Source organism: Oculina patagonica, chromosome 8, assembly GCF_052425735.1.
Source record: "Oculina patagonica isolate OP01 chromosome 8, crgOcupat, whole genome shotgun sequence".
Lineage (NCBI taxonomy): Eukaryota > Metazoa > Cnidaria > Anthozoa > Scleractinia > Oculinidae > Oculina > Oculina patagonica.
The window spans coordinates 28491524-28505597 of record NC_135765.1 but is presented as its reverse complement, the minus strand read 5'-3'; the positions used below and the strand labels follow the sequence as shown (position 1 = coordinate 28505597).

The 14074-nt window shown below is 40.4% G+C and overlaps 2 protein-coding genes across 2 annotated transcripts; one reads left to right on the top strand and one right to left on the bottom strand.

Moving 5' to 3' along the window:
- Nucleotides 1-3257: 3257 nt before the first annotated feature.
- On the top strand, nucleotides 3258-4570 carry LOC144663522 (uncharacterized). The gene has a single exon (XM_078524492.1). It carries the CDS (start codon nucleotides 3576-3578, stop codon nucleotides 4443-4445), a length of 870 nt encoding a protein of 289 aa, XP_078380618.1. The 5' UTR covers nucleotides 3258-3575; the 3' UTR covers nucleotides 4446-4570.
- Nucleotides 4571-9713: 5143 nt separating this feature from the next.
- LOC144662427 (uncharacterized) lies at nucleotides 9714-11084 on the bottom strand. Its single transcript, XM_078523229.1, has one exon. It carries the CDS (start codon nucleotides 10986-10988, stop codon nucleotides 10119-10121), a length of 870 nt encoding a protein of 289 aa, XP_078379355.1. The 5' UTR covers nucleotides 10989-11084; the 3' UTR covers nucleotides 9714-10118.
- Between the last annotated feature and the right edge of the window lie 2990 nt (nucleotides 11085-14074).

Here is a 14074-nt window from a genome sequence, read left to right as displayed (position 1 = left end):
TTATGGTCTTACCCGTTTATTTCACAAAGAAAAACAAACACACACATAATGGTCATTACGAAAGGTAGTTTAATTTGTAATTTTATTTTCACCTCGTATTTTTTTAGTTTCGCTAGGGCCAACTTGTTTCACAATTTTTAGAAAGGATCTTACCATATGCTTAGCTTGCAATACTTGCACTAGATATTTGAAACTGTGAACTTCTTAGAAGTTGAAATGTAAAAATGAAATAGAGGCTAATTTAGGCTAAACAACAGTTTCGCTATTTCGTACTGATTAATTTAAAAAATTAATCTGCACGAATAACGAAACCGTTGTTTAGATTCTCGCCTCTGCATGAAAACTAAAAATCGTTTCCCTTTAGCCGGATGGCCTTTACTTCTGAATCTTTGGGATCAGAACAACCTACTTTACACTCTAGTTGACTCATCAGAGCTAAATTTTCAATGGCTACTGTCCACCTTAATCAGATCTAGAGTGAAATGATGTTCGTTACAGATAAGCACGCGGTAAGCGTGTTTGAATACGCCACCGAATTTTTAGTTTCTTAGAAGTGGAGTGTAAGCGCGCGGAAGGGTTTTTTTCTTTCGTTAACCGCGTTGCAACTGGAATCCACCGTTGAGTTACACGACTCTAAAAACAGCTAGAAGGGAGATGGCGACCAAAGAGGGACGTCTGAAATTCAGGCTATTCTCACCGTTGGCTTAACTTGTATCTAACATCCACTTTTTCAAAAAAAAAAAAAAAAACATAGAACGTTGAGTTAACGTTAAGTTTAAAGAACCGGTGAATGGACAGTTTGATGAATGCACCAAAGAAGTGTTGCTTAGACATGGAAGGCAGCAGTCATTATGAACTTCCTTTTTTAAACGTTTTATAAGAAATAAGTTCATCCTTTCTTTAGTAACGGACACAATGACGGTCACTCGATTTTTGCGTCACCTAGCAGTTTGCGACACTTATTTTACGCGACACTTAAATTTCGCAATATTTTTTAAATCGCAAAAATTGCAAAATGAAAGTGTCGAGAAAATTCCATGTCATATGGTATTTGCGGTTCCTAGAAACCTGAAGAAAAAGAACAAGATAATTCTAAGTGATTGTTGCTTCGATTTTCATAAAAGCAAAACGCTTTTGCGAATTAAAATTAAAGTTGTCGCTCAACTTTTTTTAAACCGCGAAAGAGGCGCGTTTTTTTTCTCGGTTTATTGATAAGCATTTCAGTGTATGGCAATAAGACTCACCTTTTTTCTTTTAAGATTCGTGGAACAGGAACATGAGTACGGCTAAAGCACAACCCATCTTGTAAAATGTAGCCAAATAATGTTGGCGATAAAAATAGAAATCTGACGGTCAAAGAAACTTGACTGATTCCCTCTTCGAAAATCTTGCGTGAAGTCGTGAAGTCCGTTTGTGACGTAATAGCGCGCGCCATTGGTTATCAAAAGGAGCTGATTGGCTGGAAGAGCTGTCAAGTTTAATCGAACGGCGGTCACGTGTCATTAGAGACCTTCAAACGGATTATGAGGATAACTTTTCAAACCTAGTGCTTATGCTTTTGATTCTCACATTTCAAACCAATCTCGTACAGATATATTGAGTCTCCTTTTCAACCGGTCTGCAGCAGGGAGTAGTGCGTGAAATTCTAAAGTTGTTCTCCAATCTGAAAGTCCCTATCGACTTTTCTGTTCTTTCATAAAAATACCTTCATTCCAACGAGGAGAGCAAGATATTAACATTGTAATCATTTACTTTTGAATTATCTTTTCGTTGTTTCCAGTGCAAAGAAATGTTATTTGTGAGCATAGTTTTGGAATCTTGGAGCATAATTTAGAAACTTTGGCACAAATCAACCAAGTTAGAGATGTTTCAACGCAATTGCATTTGGGATATGCCATTTGTAGGAGCACAACCCTAAAAGAACCCTTAACTCTTCCAGTTTCCCAAAAGAGAGAAGAAAATTCACTCTGTCGTGATGTTATGAGTGGGGCGCGCGCGAGGGGGTGAAGCTGCAATTTGCTCTCCTCGCGTGTCTCCTTACACGCGTGACTGAAACCTTTTCCCGATTTTTACTCCTGCTAAATCGTTCTGGGTAAGGCAATCCCTGCCAGAATCAAAGTTAAAACTGTTCTTAAGACTTCAAGTAGTCCCTCATTTTTGACAGCGAGAAATTCGCGTCGCATGACTTCGATATCTTTGCTTCGTAAACATGCTTCGATAACTATATTGCTATTCTTGTCGAGAGTATTCATAACGCTATTCGTCCTATTCCACTCAAGAATCAGTCCTTATTTTGAAGACATACTTCTTGAACAATCATTTGCATACAGGAAACATCACGGAACCGATACTGCCCTACACATTCTCACACAACAGTGGAGAAAAGAATTGGATCAACAAAGTAATGAAAGTATCACTGGAATTGTGTCGATAAGTGGAGGCTTTCGATTATTTGCCACATGGCGCTGACGACAAAACCGCTGACCGTATCCATGGTTACTTAGATTGGTCAAGCCAGATTAGATTGGCCTAGGACAGCTCACCAATATAACTGTTAAGTGCTTTTACACAACAAAACCAGTATCTTATCTTAACTTCCTATCTTTATATGAGGGGACAATTTTTTTTGCCCTCGCGTAACGCGTCTCCTCGCTTACCCAGTAAAATGTCCCAGAGAAAACTTAGGGACTAAGCACTCTCTTTTGAAGTTTTTGGCCTACTACGCTTTGAAATCTGTGATCTCTGAAGGTTATTACAAATGACTAACCCTTCTTAAAATCGTTCGCTTCTCGTTTCCGGTTTGGCAGTAGACTCGTGCTACGCGCTTGTTTTCGCGCGTGTGAGCTCGACTTGCAGGCAAGTCTTATAAATGTCACGTTCAATAGTTCAAAGGTGGTCTGCGACAAGAAAGGACCCCGCCTAGGTAATGGGCTATTGGCCCCCGCCCTTTACGAGTCAAACGGCTGGATCTCTCGACTTTAATGGACAGTCGTTAGAAAAAAAAAAATGAAAGAAGAACTACAATTTTTTTCTTCTAAAAAATGTGCGTTTGGTACATATGTAATATCCGAGGAGGGGTTCCATCCCATTACTTACTCTTAGAACTCGCTGAATCGAGTCAAGAGCCTGCTTCCGGTACAACAACGTTGAAATCAACTTCGTGGCGAATATCATAACAGTTATCTTAAGGTACTCAGAAAGCGTAGTTTGCATGCAAGGTAAGGCGAAAGAAAATAGAGCTGTAACAAAACTGGCTTGCAAATTGACTGCTCTGTCAAAAGGGTGAATTTGAAAAGGTTTATTCTTGACCGTATGAAGAATGTCTTCGCAATGACATGTGCAATGCCGTGACATTCTCCTGAATTGACATTTAAATGGGTTTAGATTTTCTAGATAATCTTTTACATTCATCTAGATTACATCTTGCGAACGTGCTTCAATGACATTTCAGTGCGATTCAGCACGTTTTTAGATAAAACTGAGCAATATAAATACCCGACAGCTATTTATACAGCCAGTATTAACTTCACATCAGAGAGATAACTGAGAAGTCCTGAGAAACGGCTGACTTCGTTATGGCGACTTCGCGGATTTTAAGCGGTTTGGTATTTTTTGCTGTAATTACAGGGCTAAAGGCCCAGGAACCACTATCCGTCACTGATTACGGATCACTACAAATTTCCATGGTGCGACATGGGGAGAAATATGCTACGAACAGAGATTGTTATTCGTACGAAGACGTCTCACCCCTGTACCATGGCATGACTCATGTCCGAGGGTTGAACGACAAAAATGGCAAAATCACCTTTAAAGTTGACGTCCCGGTGATTATCTACCTTGCTGTCGATTCGCGCTATCCGTATATTCACGGAGATGATTACGAAGCCACGGGGGATTTAGTCATGCTGGGGGGCTGCCACAAGAGGACTAAATTCCCAATTTACCGGAGCAGGAGGGTGCACGGCCCTGGCTTGGTGACGGTGGATTTCACGTCCTCGCGAATGACAGGAATTTTCCTCCGGGATAACGCCTATGAAGTTCGCCCCTATGCAGAGCTTAAAGTGACCTTCCCTGGTACCCCACGGGAGATAAGCATGGTACGGGACGGGGAGAAGTTTAGTACCAACCGGGCCTGCTACGCGATGGTGGATATCCCTCCGAAATATCACGGACTGACACATCTCCGGGGACCAAACGACGAAACCACTATAACCTTCCACGTGAATATTCCAGTGTTGGTATATGTTGCCATCGATTCCCGAAATAACGCGAATGCGATTTTACCCGCGGTTTTCAAAGCCACCGGGGAAAAGATCGTTCATGGCGGGTGTCACGCGCGTACCGACTTCCCAATATACGAGCGGAAATATCCCAGCGGGGGAACTGTCACCATTCCACTGCTTGCGTCACGGATGTTGACAATTATGGTCAAGCCGTTGATGTAGCCATGGTAACAGAATACAGAAGATTTCCTCTGCAAAATCACGACTACTGATGTAACGATACAGGAAATTAAAAAACAAAAACATTTAAAACCATAAACTGATTTTCTAGATTTTTAGAGCATACATCAAATTCGCAAGTACCCAATCAGAAGCGCGATCTACTGCCCTGATATCCTACGATATCAAGTCACTGACCTGATATGCTTCCATATCATGGTCACTTTGAAGTAAAGTAGTGTTACTGTACGATGATTTGAAAAGAGGTTTTACCAATAAAACAGAACTTCGTAAATTAAATTTAGCGGTGTTTAGCTGTCGTAAAAAGAGAAAAACTTTCCCGCCAAAAAAAAATTGAGCGCGCTCGCCAATTGCGCGATGTTTGCCGACGAGTAATGAAACATTCAGACTAAGGCCCCGTTTACACGGGTCCGGACAAATTTTTGCACGGACAAAAACTTGCACGGTTCCACCTTGCGTTTACACGGGACCGGCGGAACTGGACGAATTTTTGAACGGCTAAGTGTGCAAGTTTTGGACCTGAAAAAAGCAGGTCAAATTTTTGACCGGCACGGTTCCATATTTCGTACGGACTCGTGTAAACACCCGAACCGTGCAACTTTTTGCACAGATAACGCGGTTAAGGCCTGGAATCTAGTTATATTTTGCCTGGTTGCTTACATTCTCGTCCCCATAGCCCTTTCGTTTCTCTTAGCCGGCTTGGCACGAGAAAACGGAGGGCTCTGGGGACATAGGATTTTTGAATTAATTCGAATTTTTTTGATTGGCTGTTTGAAACAAAGTATTCCTAAACGGAAGTCGAAAACGTAACGACTCTCTCATACATTATTTTGAAACGTCATGACTGCATACATGAAGAACCGGAAGTCCTAGAATCTTGGACTGGAAATCCTGTGTCCCCAGACCCCTTTGTTTCCTCGTGCCAAGGCTCAGCCGGCTAAGAGAAACAAAAGGGCTATGGGGACGAGAATGGGTTGCTTAGCAAAAATGAAACATTTTGTTGCGTTATGCCCCTATTTTGTTACATTTTGTTTTAAAAATTTAAAAATTTGAAGTTTAACTTGATCCGTTTTAGTTTGTTTTGGATTCGGTCTTTGTTGAAGCTTCCTGACGCATCGGTACGTCGGGGGAATTTCTCCTTGTCGTTATGAGGGTACTTTTCCAAAAACAATTTGGTTACGTCTTCGTACTTGCTCCTGACTGTTTCCCAATCAACTCCTCCCCCGCTTTTCTTGCTTTGTAGTCTATAACTACATTAAGCAACAAATTAATTTATTCATCAGACCACGTAAAGTTCTTCTCTGCCGCTTCTGCCGCCATGTTTGATTTGCCGCGTACTGCATTAGCTGCAACATGATTGGCTTAAAACATTAGCGATAACCAATCACAACAGAGACGTAAAAAAGCCATTCAAATGCCGCGACTGGTCTAAAATTTGCACGGTTCCGTGTAAACACCACTGCAATCTGTAACAAAATTTGCACGGATCCATGTAAACAGGCGGTCCAGGTACAAAATTCGTCCGTGCAAAAATTTGTCCGGACCCGTGTAAACGGGGCCTAAAACAATGGAGTCGGAGTTTCCAAATTTTTCGCTAAATTTGGATTTTGAAAATGTAGAGAAAGAAACTCCAAACTGAACGAGTAAAACAATGTGACAAGTGTTAAAGACCAAAAAAAGTATCAATACAAGCAGGTCAATACATTAAAAACTACGTACCTGGCAAGCAGGGCTTCAACAGAGTGAATAACATCACCGGATGTTTGGCTGAATTTGGGTACGGTAAATACCTGATCGTACCTTTTTTGGTACGCGTTGGCGGCAAATCAGGCTCGTTTGGTCTCGCCATGGGTATTTTGGCTCGACTGCGTGTCGCCAAAATACGAACGATGGCTCGACCAAACTCGCCTGATATGCCGCCGAAGCGTACCAAAAAGGTACGATTAGGTATATTACCGTACCCAAATTCGCAAGTAGCCAATCAGAAGCGCGATCTACTGTCCTGATATTCTACGATATCAAGTCACTGACCTGATATGCCACCATATCATGGTCACTTTGAAGTAAAGTAGTGTTACCGTACGATGAATTGAAAAGAGGTTTCACCAATAAAGCAGAACCTCGAAATTTAAGATTAGCTAGTTTTTACCGATTGTAAAAGAAGTAAAAACTTTCCCGCCAAAATTAAACTTGAACGCGCTCGCCAAATGAACGATGTTTGCCGACGAGTACTGAGACATTCAGACTGAAACAACAGAGTCGGAGTTCCCAAATTTTTCGCTTAATTCTGAATTTGGGTACGGTAAATACCTAATCGTACCTTTTTTGGTACGCTTCGCGGCATATCAGGCTCGTTTGGTCTCGCCATGGGTATTTTGGCTCGACTACGTCTCGCCAAAATACGAACCATGGCTCGACCAAACTCGCCTGATATGCCGCCGAAGCGTACCAAAAAGGTACGATTAGGTATAAATACAATACAATTTTATTGTCCATACGTGGGACGAGGTCTCCCTCAATGTCCGAGCCAGTCTCATGTATAAAACGTAGGACTAAAATTAAAATACACTTAAGTATATGCTATTAAAAATCTAAAACATTTATCCCACCCATTAAAAATAGAATGAAAAACAAGAACAAAACTAATACCACCCCCCTCTCCTTACCCCATACTGTATAATTAGTTTAAATCAATGGATCAAGTGATAAAATATATATATATATATATAAACGCACAAGGATAAAAAGATAAAAATACATCAAAGGGTTAAAATATAAGTAGATCTAAGATAAACAATAGCTTCATTTACAGCTTGTCTTACAGCAAGGCGCCCAAAAGTGTGACCACCTTTAATTAATTCACATTCTTTCGTGCAACCACCATCCAATCAGAAGTCAACTGGAACCTGTCCTTGGCTTCTGATTGGATGGTGGTTGCACGAAAGAATGTGAATTAATTAAAGGTGGTCACACTTTTGGGCGCCTTGCTGTAAAATTATCAAAATTAAAAGTGTTCAACCTTTTTCGAAAATCGTTTAAGTTCGTTGATTGTTTTATGTAAACAGGCAGTTGGTTCCATAAGTGTGATACTTTATATGTAAAAGAATTATGATAAAATCTGTTATTATATGAGGGTTGGACAAGGTTGTGATCCCCGTTCCTTAAGCTATAACGCACGATACGTTGTTCAAATAAGTTTGAAATGTAGTTAGGTCCGTTGTTCTTAATACAGTAAAATAAAAGATATAGCGACTGTAGGAATCTTCTATTTTCAAGAGACTGTATATTAGCTAATGACAATGTTGTTTCATAATCAACACTGTTTCCAGTGTTTAGTAGAGTCTTCAAAGCATACTGGTTTGCAGATTCGAGTTTTTTTATTTAACGTTTTGTTTATTCCCAGCAAAGGAGGGCCTCAGAATTCTAGGTGGGGCAGAATGTACGCCTTGTAGAGGAGAACTGCAACATAATCAGGGACTAATTTCTTCAGTCGTCTAAGAGCTCCAATTCTAGCGTAGACCTTTTTTAAAACAGCTGATATGTGTTCCTTAAAGACAACTTATTGTCAATTTGAACACCAAGAATCTTCAGCGAGTTGGTTATTTCGATAGTAGAGTCGCCTATATGAAGTACAGCTTCTTGAGAATAGTTTCCAAGAATCATCGCTTGGGTTTTACTTTGATTAATAGATAAATAATTTGAGGAAAACCACGATGATAGCTTGTCGAGATCTTGGTTAAGAGACAGTTCCAAAGCCGTGGTGTTGGAATCTGATGCATAAGTTGTGGTATCATCAGCATACAGTCGCAAGGATGAAACTTGAACGACGAAGTTGAGGTCGTTGATAAATATGTTAAACAAAAGAGGACCCAGGAGGCTACTCTGAGGAACACCACAATATACGGGCAGCCAATCAGAGAATATTCCATTGACTTTCACTATTTGTTTCCGTTCTGACAAATAGGAGTGTAAGAACTCCGTAGCCGCGTCACCGACGCCATAGGCAGAGAGTTTAGCGAGAAGTAAATTATGACAAATGGAGTCGAATGCCTTGGATAAGTCAATAACAATGGAACCTGTCGCCTTTTTGAATCAAGAGCCAAGCGCCAGTCATCAATCATTTTAACTAGTGCGGTACAACATGAGTGTCCACGTAGGAACCCAGACATATTAGGTGAAACGAGTGCTCCAATCGGAGAGTGTAGTGTTTGACTCCGAAAGATATGTAGCAACTAAGATTAACCTTCAAACCTAAACAAACCTAAACCGTTCATTAGTTCACAGTGAAGCAACAGTGAAGCAACAGTTTCCACTTAAAAAAAAAAAAAAAAAAAAAAACAGAAAAACACGGTAAATGTTTCCTTTTTTCAAAAGATGGTATCAGCAGTGAAAGTATCAGAGGTATTGTTTTTTGCACTGCGAAGATTTCACACGGCACTCTTCTTATAATGTCTGACGGTCTGAAAGCTTTCTTCTGAGGAAATATTCCGCTCTCAAACAAAAGTTTCATTCATAGATGGAAATACTTAGGAAATGTTCAATTTGCGTGACGGATTGTTGATGTAGGGAAAAGTTCATGTTGCTTTAAATATAACTTTGGAAACATTCGCTTTCATGTTTGACAAATCAAAGAAACTTTACTTGCCAACTCGCATTTTGACATGTTTTTGCTTTTTCTTTTAAGGCAAAAGACAAGAAATTCTTGTAATTCATACCTGGAAACGCGCCGGAGGATTTAAATCTTACATATAATTACATTCGATCTTCTGAAAGTAGATTTGGTGACACGTCCGGCTGCAATGCAGGCTATTTGAAAGCCGATCTTTTGAAATGAATGGAATGCTTGTTCCACTTCAGTGCTAGCGTTATCTCCGTAGGAATTTTCACCCAACAAACAATCTACCGCATGAGTGTAGTTTAAACTCTAAACTAAAAATATAACATCCCGCGAAAACTTCACCGGCAAAAATTCGAGTGTTTTCTGGTTCACATTTCCTCTTGAAGATCGCCAAGGAAGTGATACCTAAAAAAAGTTATTCGACGCTTGGCAGGCGGGAGAACTTTTTAACCCATTGCTTGAGAACATTCATGGATAATAGGTCATAATAACAAGCCCGTTCCCGTCTAATTTGCATATTCGTGTCTACGTGCTTGTTCCACTTGACTGCGCATTATCTAACACCTAGCGTAGCGTTTGCTTTCCCATCTCAAGTCAATGCATGAGTGTAGTGTAAACACTACACTAAAAACGGGTCGAAAGGCAGTATAAAGCCGATAATAGATAAAATCGATTTTAGCCCTTGCATTTAAGTATATAACTGGAGTAGTTTTTTAGTTAAAATACATAGTGACGCACTAAGTTACAATTCTATGACTCTTCTATCAGCTTCACTCACTTTACGAAGAAATATCAAATATTTTGCTCATAACAAAAGCTGCGTTACAGACTTACAAACGTTACAAGTTACATGCCTGGTTAACTACGTTACTGACTTGTCACGCCTTCTATCTAAAGTGTTACAGATTTGATGAATGCCCTAAAAATCTAGAAAATCAGTTCATGGTCTTAAATGTTTTTGTTTCTTAATTTCCTTTATCGTTACAACAGAAGTCTCGATTTTTGCAGAGGAAACCTTCTGCCCTCTGTTACCATGACTACATCAATGGTTTCACCATAACTGTCAACATCCGCGACGCAAGCAGTGGAATGGTGACGGTTCCCCCGCTGAGATATTTCCGTTCGTATATTGGGAAGTCGGTACGCGGGTGACACCCAGCGTGAACAATCTTTTCCCCAGTGGCTTTGAAAACCGCGGGTAAAATCGTATTCGCGTTATTTCGGGAATCGATGGCGACATATACCATCACTGGAATATTCACGTAGAAAGTTATAGTGGTTTCGTCGTTTGGTCCCCGGAGATGCGTCAGTCCGTGATATTTCGGAGGGATATCCACCATCGTGTAGCAGGCCCGGTTGGTACTAAACTTCTCCCCGTCCCGTACCATGCTTATCTCCCGGGGGGTACCGGGGAAGGTCACTTTCAGCTCTGCATAGGGGCGGACTTCATAGGCGTTATCACGGAGGAAAATTCCTGTCATTCGCGAGGACGTGAAATCCACCGTCACCAAGCCAGGGCCGTGCACCCTCCTGCTCCGGTAAATTGGGAATTTAGTCCTCTTGCGGCAGCCTCCCAACATGACTAAATCCCCCGTGGCTTCGTAGTCATCTCCGTGAATGTACGGATAGCGTGCATCGACAGCAAGGTAGATGATCACCGGGACGCTAACTTTAAAGGGGATTTTGCCATTTTTGTCGTTCGGTCCACGGACATGAGTCATGCCATGGTACAGGGGCGAGACGACTTCATAGGAGTAACAATCTCGGTTTGTCGCGTACTTTTCGCCATGTCGCACCATGGAAATTTGCAGTGATCCGTAATCTGTAACAGAAAGTGGTTCCTGGGCCTTTAGCCCGGTGATAACGGCAAAAATAACCAAACAGCTTAAAATCCGCGAAGTCGCCATAATGAAGTCAGCTTTCTCAGGACTTCTCAGTTCTCTCTCTGTTGTGAAGTTAATACTGGCTTTATATATAGCTGTCAGGTATTTATATTGCTCAGTTTTATCTAAAAACGTGCTGAATTGCACTGAAATGTCATTGAAGCACGTACACAATTGCAAGATGTAATCTAGATAAATGTAAAAAATTATCTAGAAGAAAATCTAAACCCATTTAAATGTCAAATCAGGAGACTGCTACGGCATTGCAAAGAAAAGAAAGTAAATACAAAAATATCCTTCAAAAGATGAAGGATAAACTTTTCAAATTTACGCCATCGAAAGAGCAGTCAAGCCAGCTTTTGTTACAGCCCTCTTTTATTCGCTTTACCTTGCATGCAAAGACTGCGGTTTCTAAGTACCTAAATATAACTGTTATGATATAGTGTCTAACTACAGACCTATAAGTATCCTGTCCGCCATTCCAGAGATTTTAGACGGCTTCGTCCACAAGAGATCTGGGAATGAGATTAGCGGTGGGCTTTAACAGAAAAGTCCAACACTGATGCATACGTTGTCATTTTTAACTCGGAAAATGCCGAGTTTTGGTGAGGGGCCGATTTCACTCCTTCCCTCCTTCACTCCTTTCCTCGATTCCTGTAAACATTGTAATTGAATGAATTAATTAATATCAAATTGAATTAATCAATTAATCTTGTGAAGCGGGTAGGGGGTTGGCTAAAATGGGAGCTTTATCTGTGTTACTTTATATGAAGTACACAAAGGCGATATATTTGTTTCTAAAAACCCAATGTTCTCCTTGTGGTATGCAAACTATGCAATCTACCAGCCAAGCACACGGAATTTTGTGCTGAACGCATGCGCATATATGAAGTAAACAAAGACTATATATTTTCACCAAATCTTACTGAGAACTGGTTAAAACTCAACAAAATTGGGGGTTCGATTTATCGCCGAGTATTTCCGAAAAAAATTAGATGGTACTAGAAAGAGTTCAATTTGAATGAAATATTCATCTATAAGTCGAGCGGTCATCAACAAACGAAAATTAACAAGCGTTTGTATTTATTCTTGGTCATTACCTTTTTTTTTAGTGGCAGCTCCTAAAAAGCCATTTGGTTTAATGACGCAACGTCAATAGCATTGAAGTTTTTATTCTTCTTTTCTTCGCTATTTTGGGCTGGAACCAGGATCCGAGCCAGCTGGAACTCGTCCTCCATCGGCTCGCTCTGGAATATTATTTGTTTTGTCGGCGTACGTGATCGTCTTTTGAGCTGACGAGGGCATTCGAAATCCCGCATGTCTTAAACAGAAGAGTTTGATTAGATTGAGGATACTCTTCAAATACTGGTAACAGCACATGTTTCGTTTTGATGACATTTAAAGTTCACCCGCTTGATCTGCTTGATCTTTTCGCCAGCAACTTGGCGAATTGCGACGAACTGAAGATTCACTGAATAATCAGGAATCATACCAGGGAAGCATCCCGTATTTTCTGGCGATTTTGCAGTTGTTCTGAACTGTCTCTACCTCGGCAACAACTTTCAATTTGAAGGTTTAGTTGTTTGAAAACTATAGTAGCTTTTGGCATGACGATTGAAAACTGCCTAATTCTTCAGAAGAATGCGTGATTTTTTGAGATGGGATTCTGAACTCAGGTGAATGTTTTGTCACGCTTGTGTACGGTTCTATTAATAAATTCATTCTTTATCAGTGATTTGTTGTTTTCCAATTACATACTTGTGATTTAACGAATATGTTGATCCGCTGCACGTGGATTGTTTTATAGTTTGAAGGAAAAATTGGGTCTCGGCTTATAGCCGAGTGATTTGGGTTTATTTTTTGTCAGAGTCTATAAACTGGTTCCAAAAACTAAAAGTCTAGAGTCTCGACTTATAGCCGAATAAATACGGTACATGCATGCTTAACTGCCAGCCGAAATATTGTATAATGTCAGTTTTCTTGAAATAGACCAAAACTTAATTTTTCTAATGATATTATTATTTTCCCTAACCTTCAAAAAACAAAAAGGAAAAATAATAAGAAAGAAAACAATTTGCAACCGATGGGAACTCTATCACTTGCTCTTTCGGCCTGCTCTTGGTGAGCAGCTAGATGACAATGAAACTAAGTGAAGTGAACTGAATTGTGGAAAGTTTAACATCATTGGTTTTAGCAAATTTCTATTTGTCAGTTTGTTGTTTTCGATTCTTGTCTCATAATAAATTTTCCGAGTTTAGTGGCTCATAGCCACTTTGAATAGTTATCTTGTTGTACCGTGCACGCCCTGTTTAGGCAGATCCCTGTTGTCTAGCGTATGTGAACTGAACAGGTTTTTTCGTGCTGTAAGTATAAGAAGTAAGCAAGTAAGTTTGTTTGCAATACTAGTGCTTAGTTCCCGTGTGTTTTTCTGGAGGAGGAAACTGATCATGAAAAAAGCATGCCGAAAGTCGAACGTCTGGACCATTCTCGTCCCCATTATCGTTGTCTCTTATTCTAGAAAGAAGGAACTTTCCTAGGTTCTTTTTAGGAGAGACAACGATTTCGAATAACTTCGCTAAACGGCGCCAGAATGGCTTCAAAATCGGCACAAGAGACAATTACCGTATCGATAAATACCGTATTTAAACGCCCACCTCGAATAAGCGCCCATCCTGTAGGTAGGAAAAGTTAATAAGCGCCCAGCCTCGACACATTTGAGGTAGGGGAACTTTATTTCAAATTAGATAGTTATTTACACAATTTTTTTTACGATCAATGACTTTCCCATACAATTCTCTATATACAGAAGCTGTCCCATTCACCACATATGCAGAGTCGAATTGTGAGCTTGGGGAGCCTGCATGTGGTTAGTTTCATAACTTTTGAGACCGTTCTAGCCTGCGAACAGGCTTTCCGTAGCGCTCGAGCGGTGAGCAGGCTAAGACCGTTCAAGTATAAAAAAGCACCATCTTGATTAGATTGCAAAGGTGACCTATCTGATCTTTGTTTGTTTTGGCGTGCATTGTTATTGATAAATACCGTATTTAAGCGCCCACCTCGAATAAGCGCCCATCCTGTAGGTAGGAAAAGTTAATAAGCGCCCAGCCTCG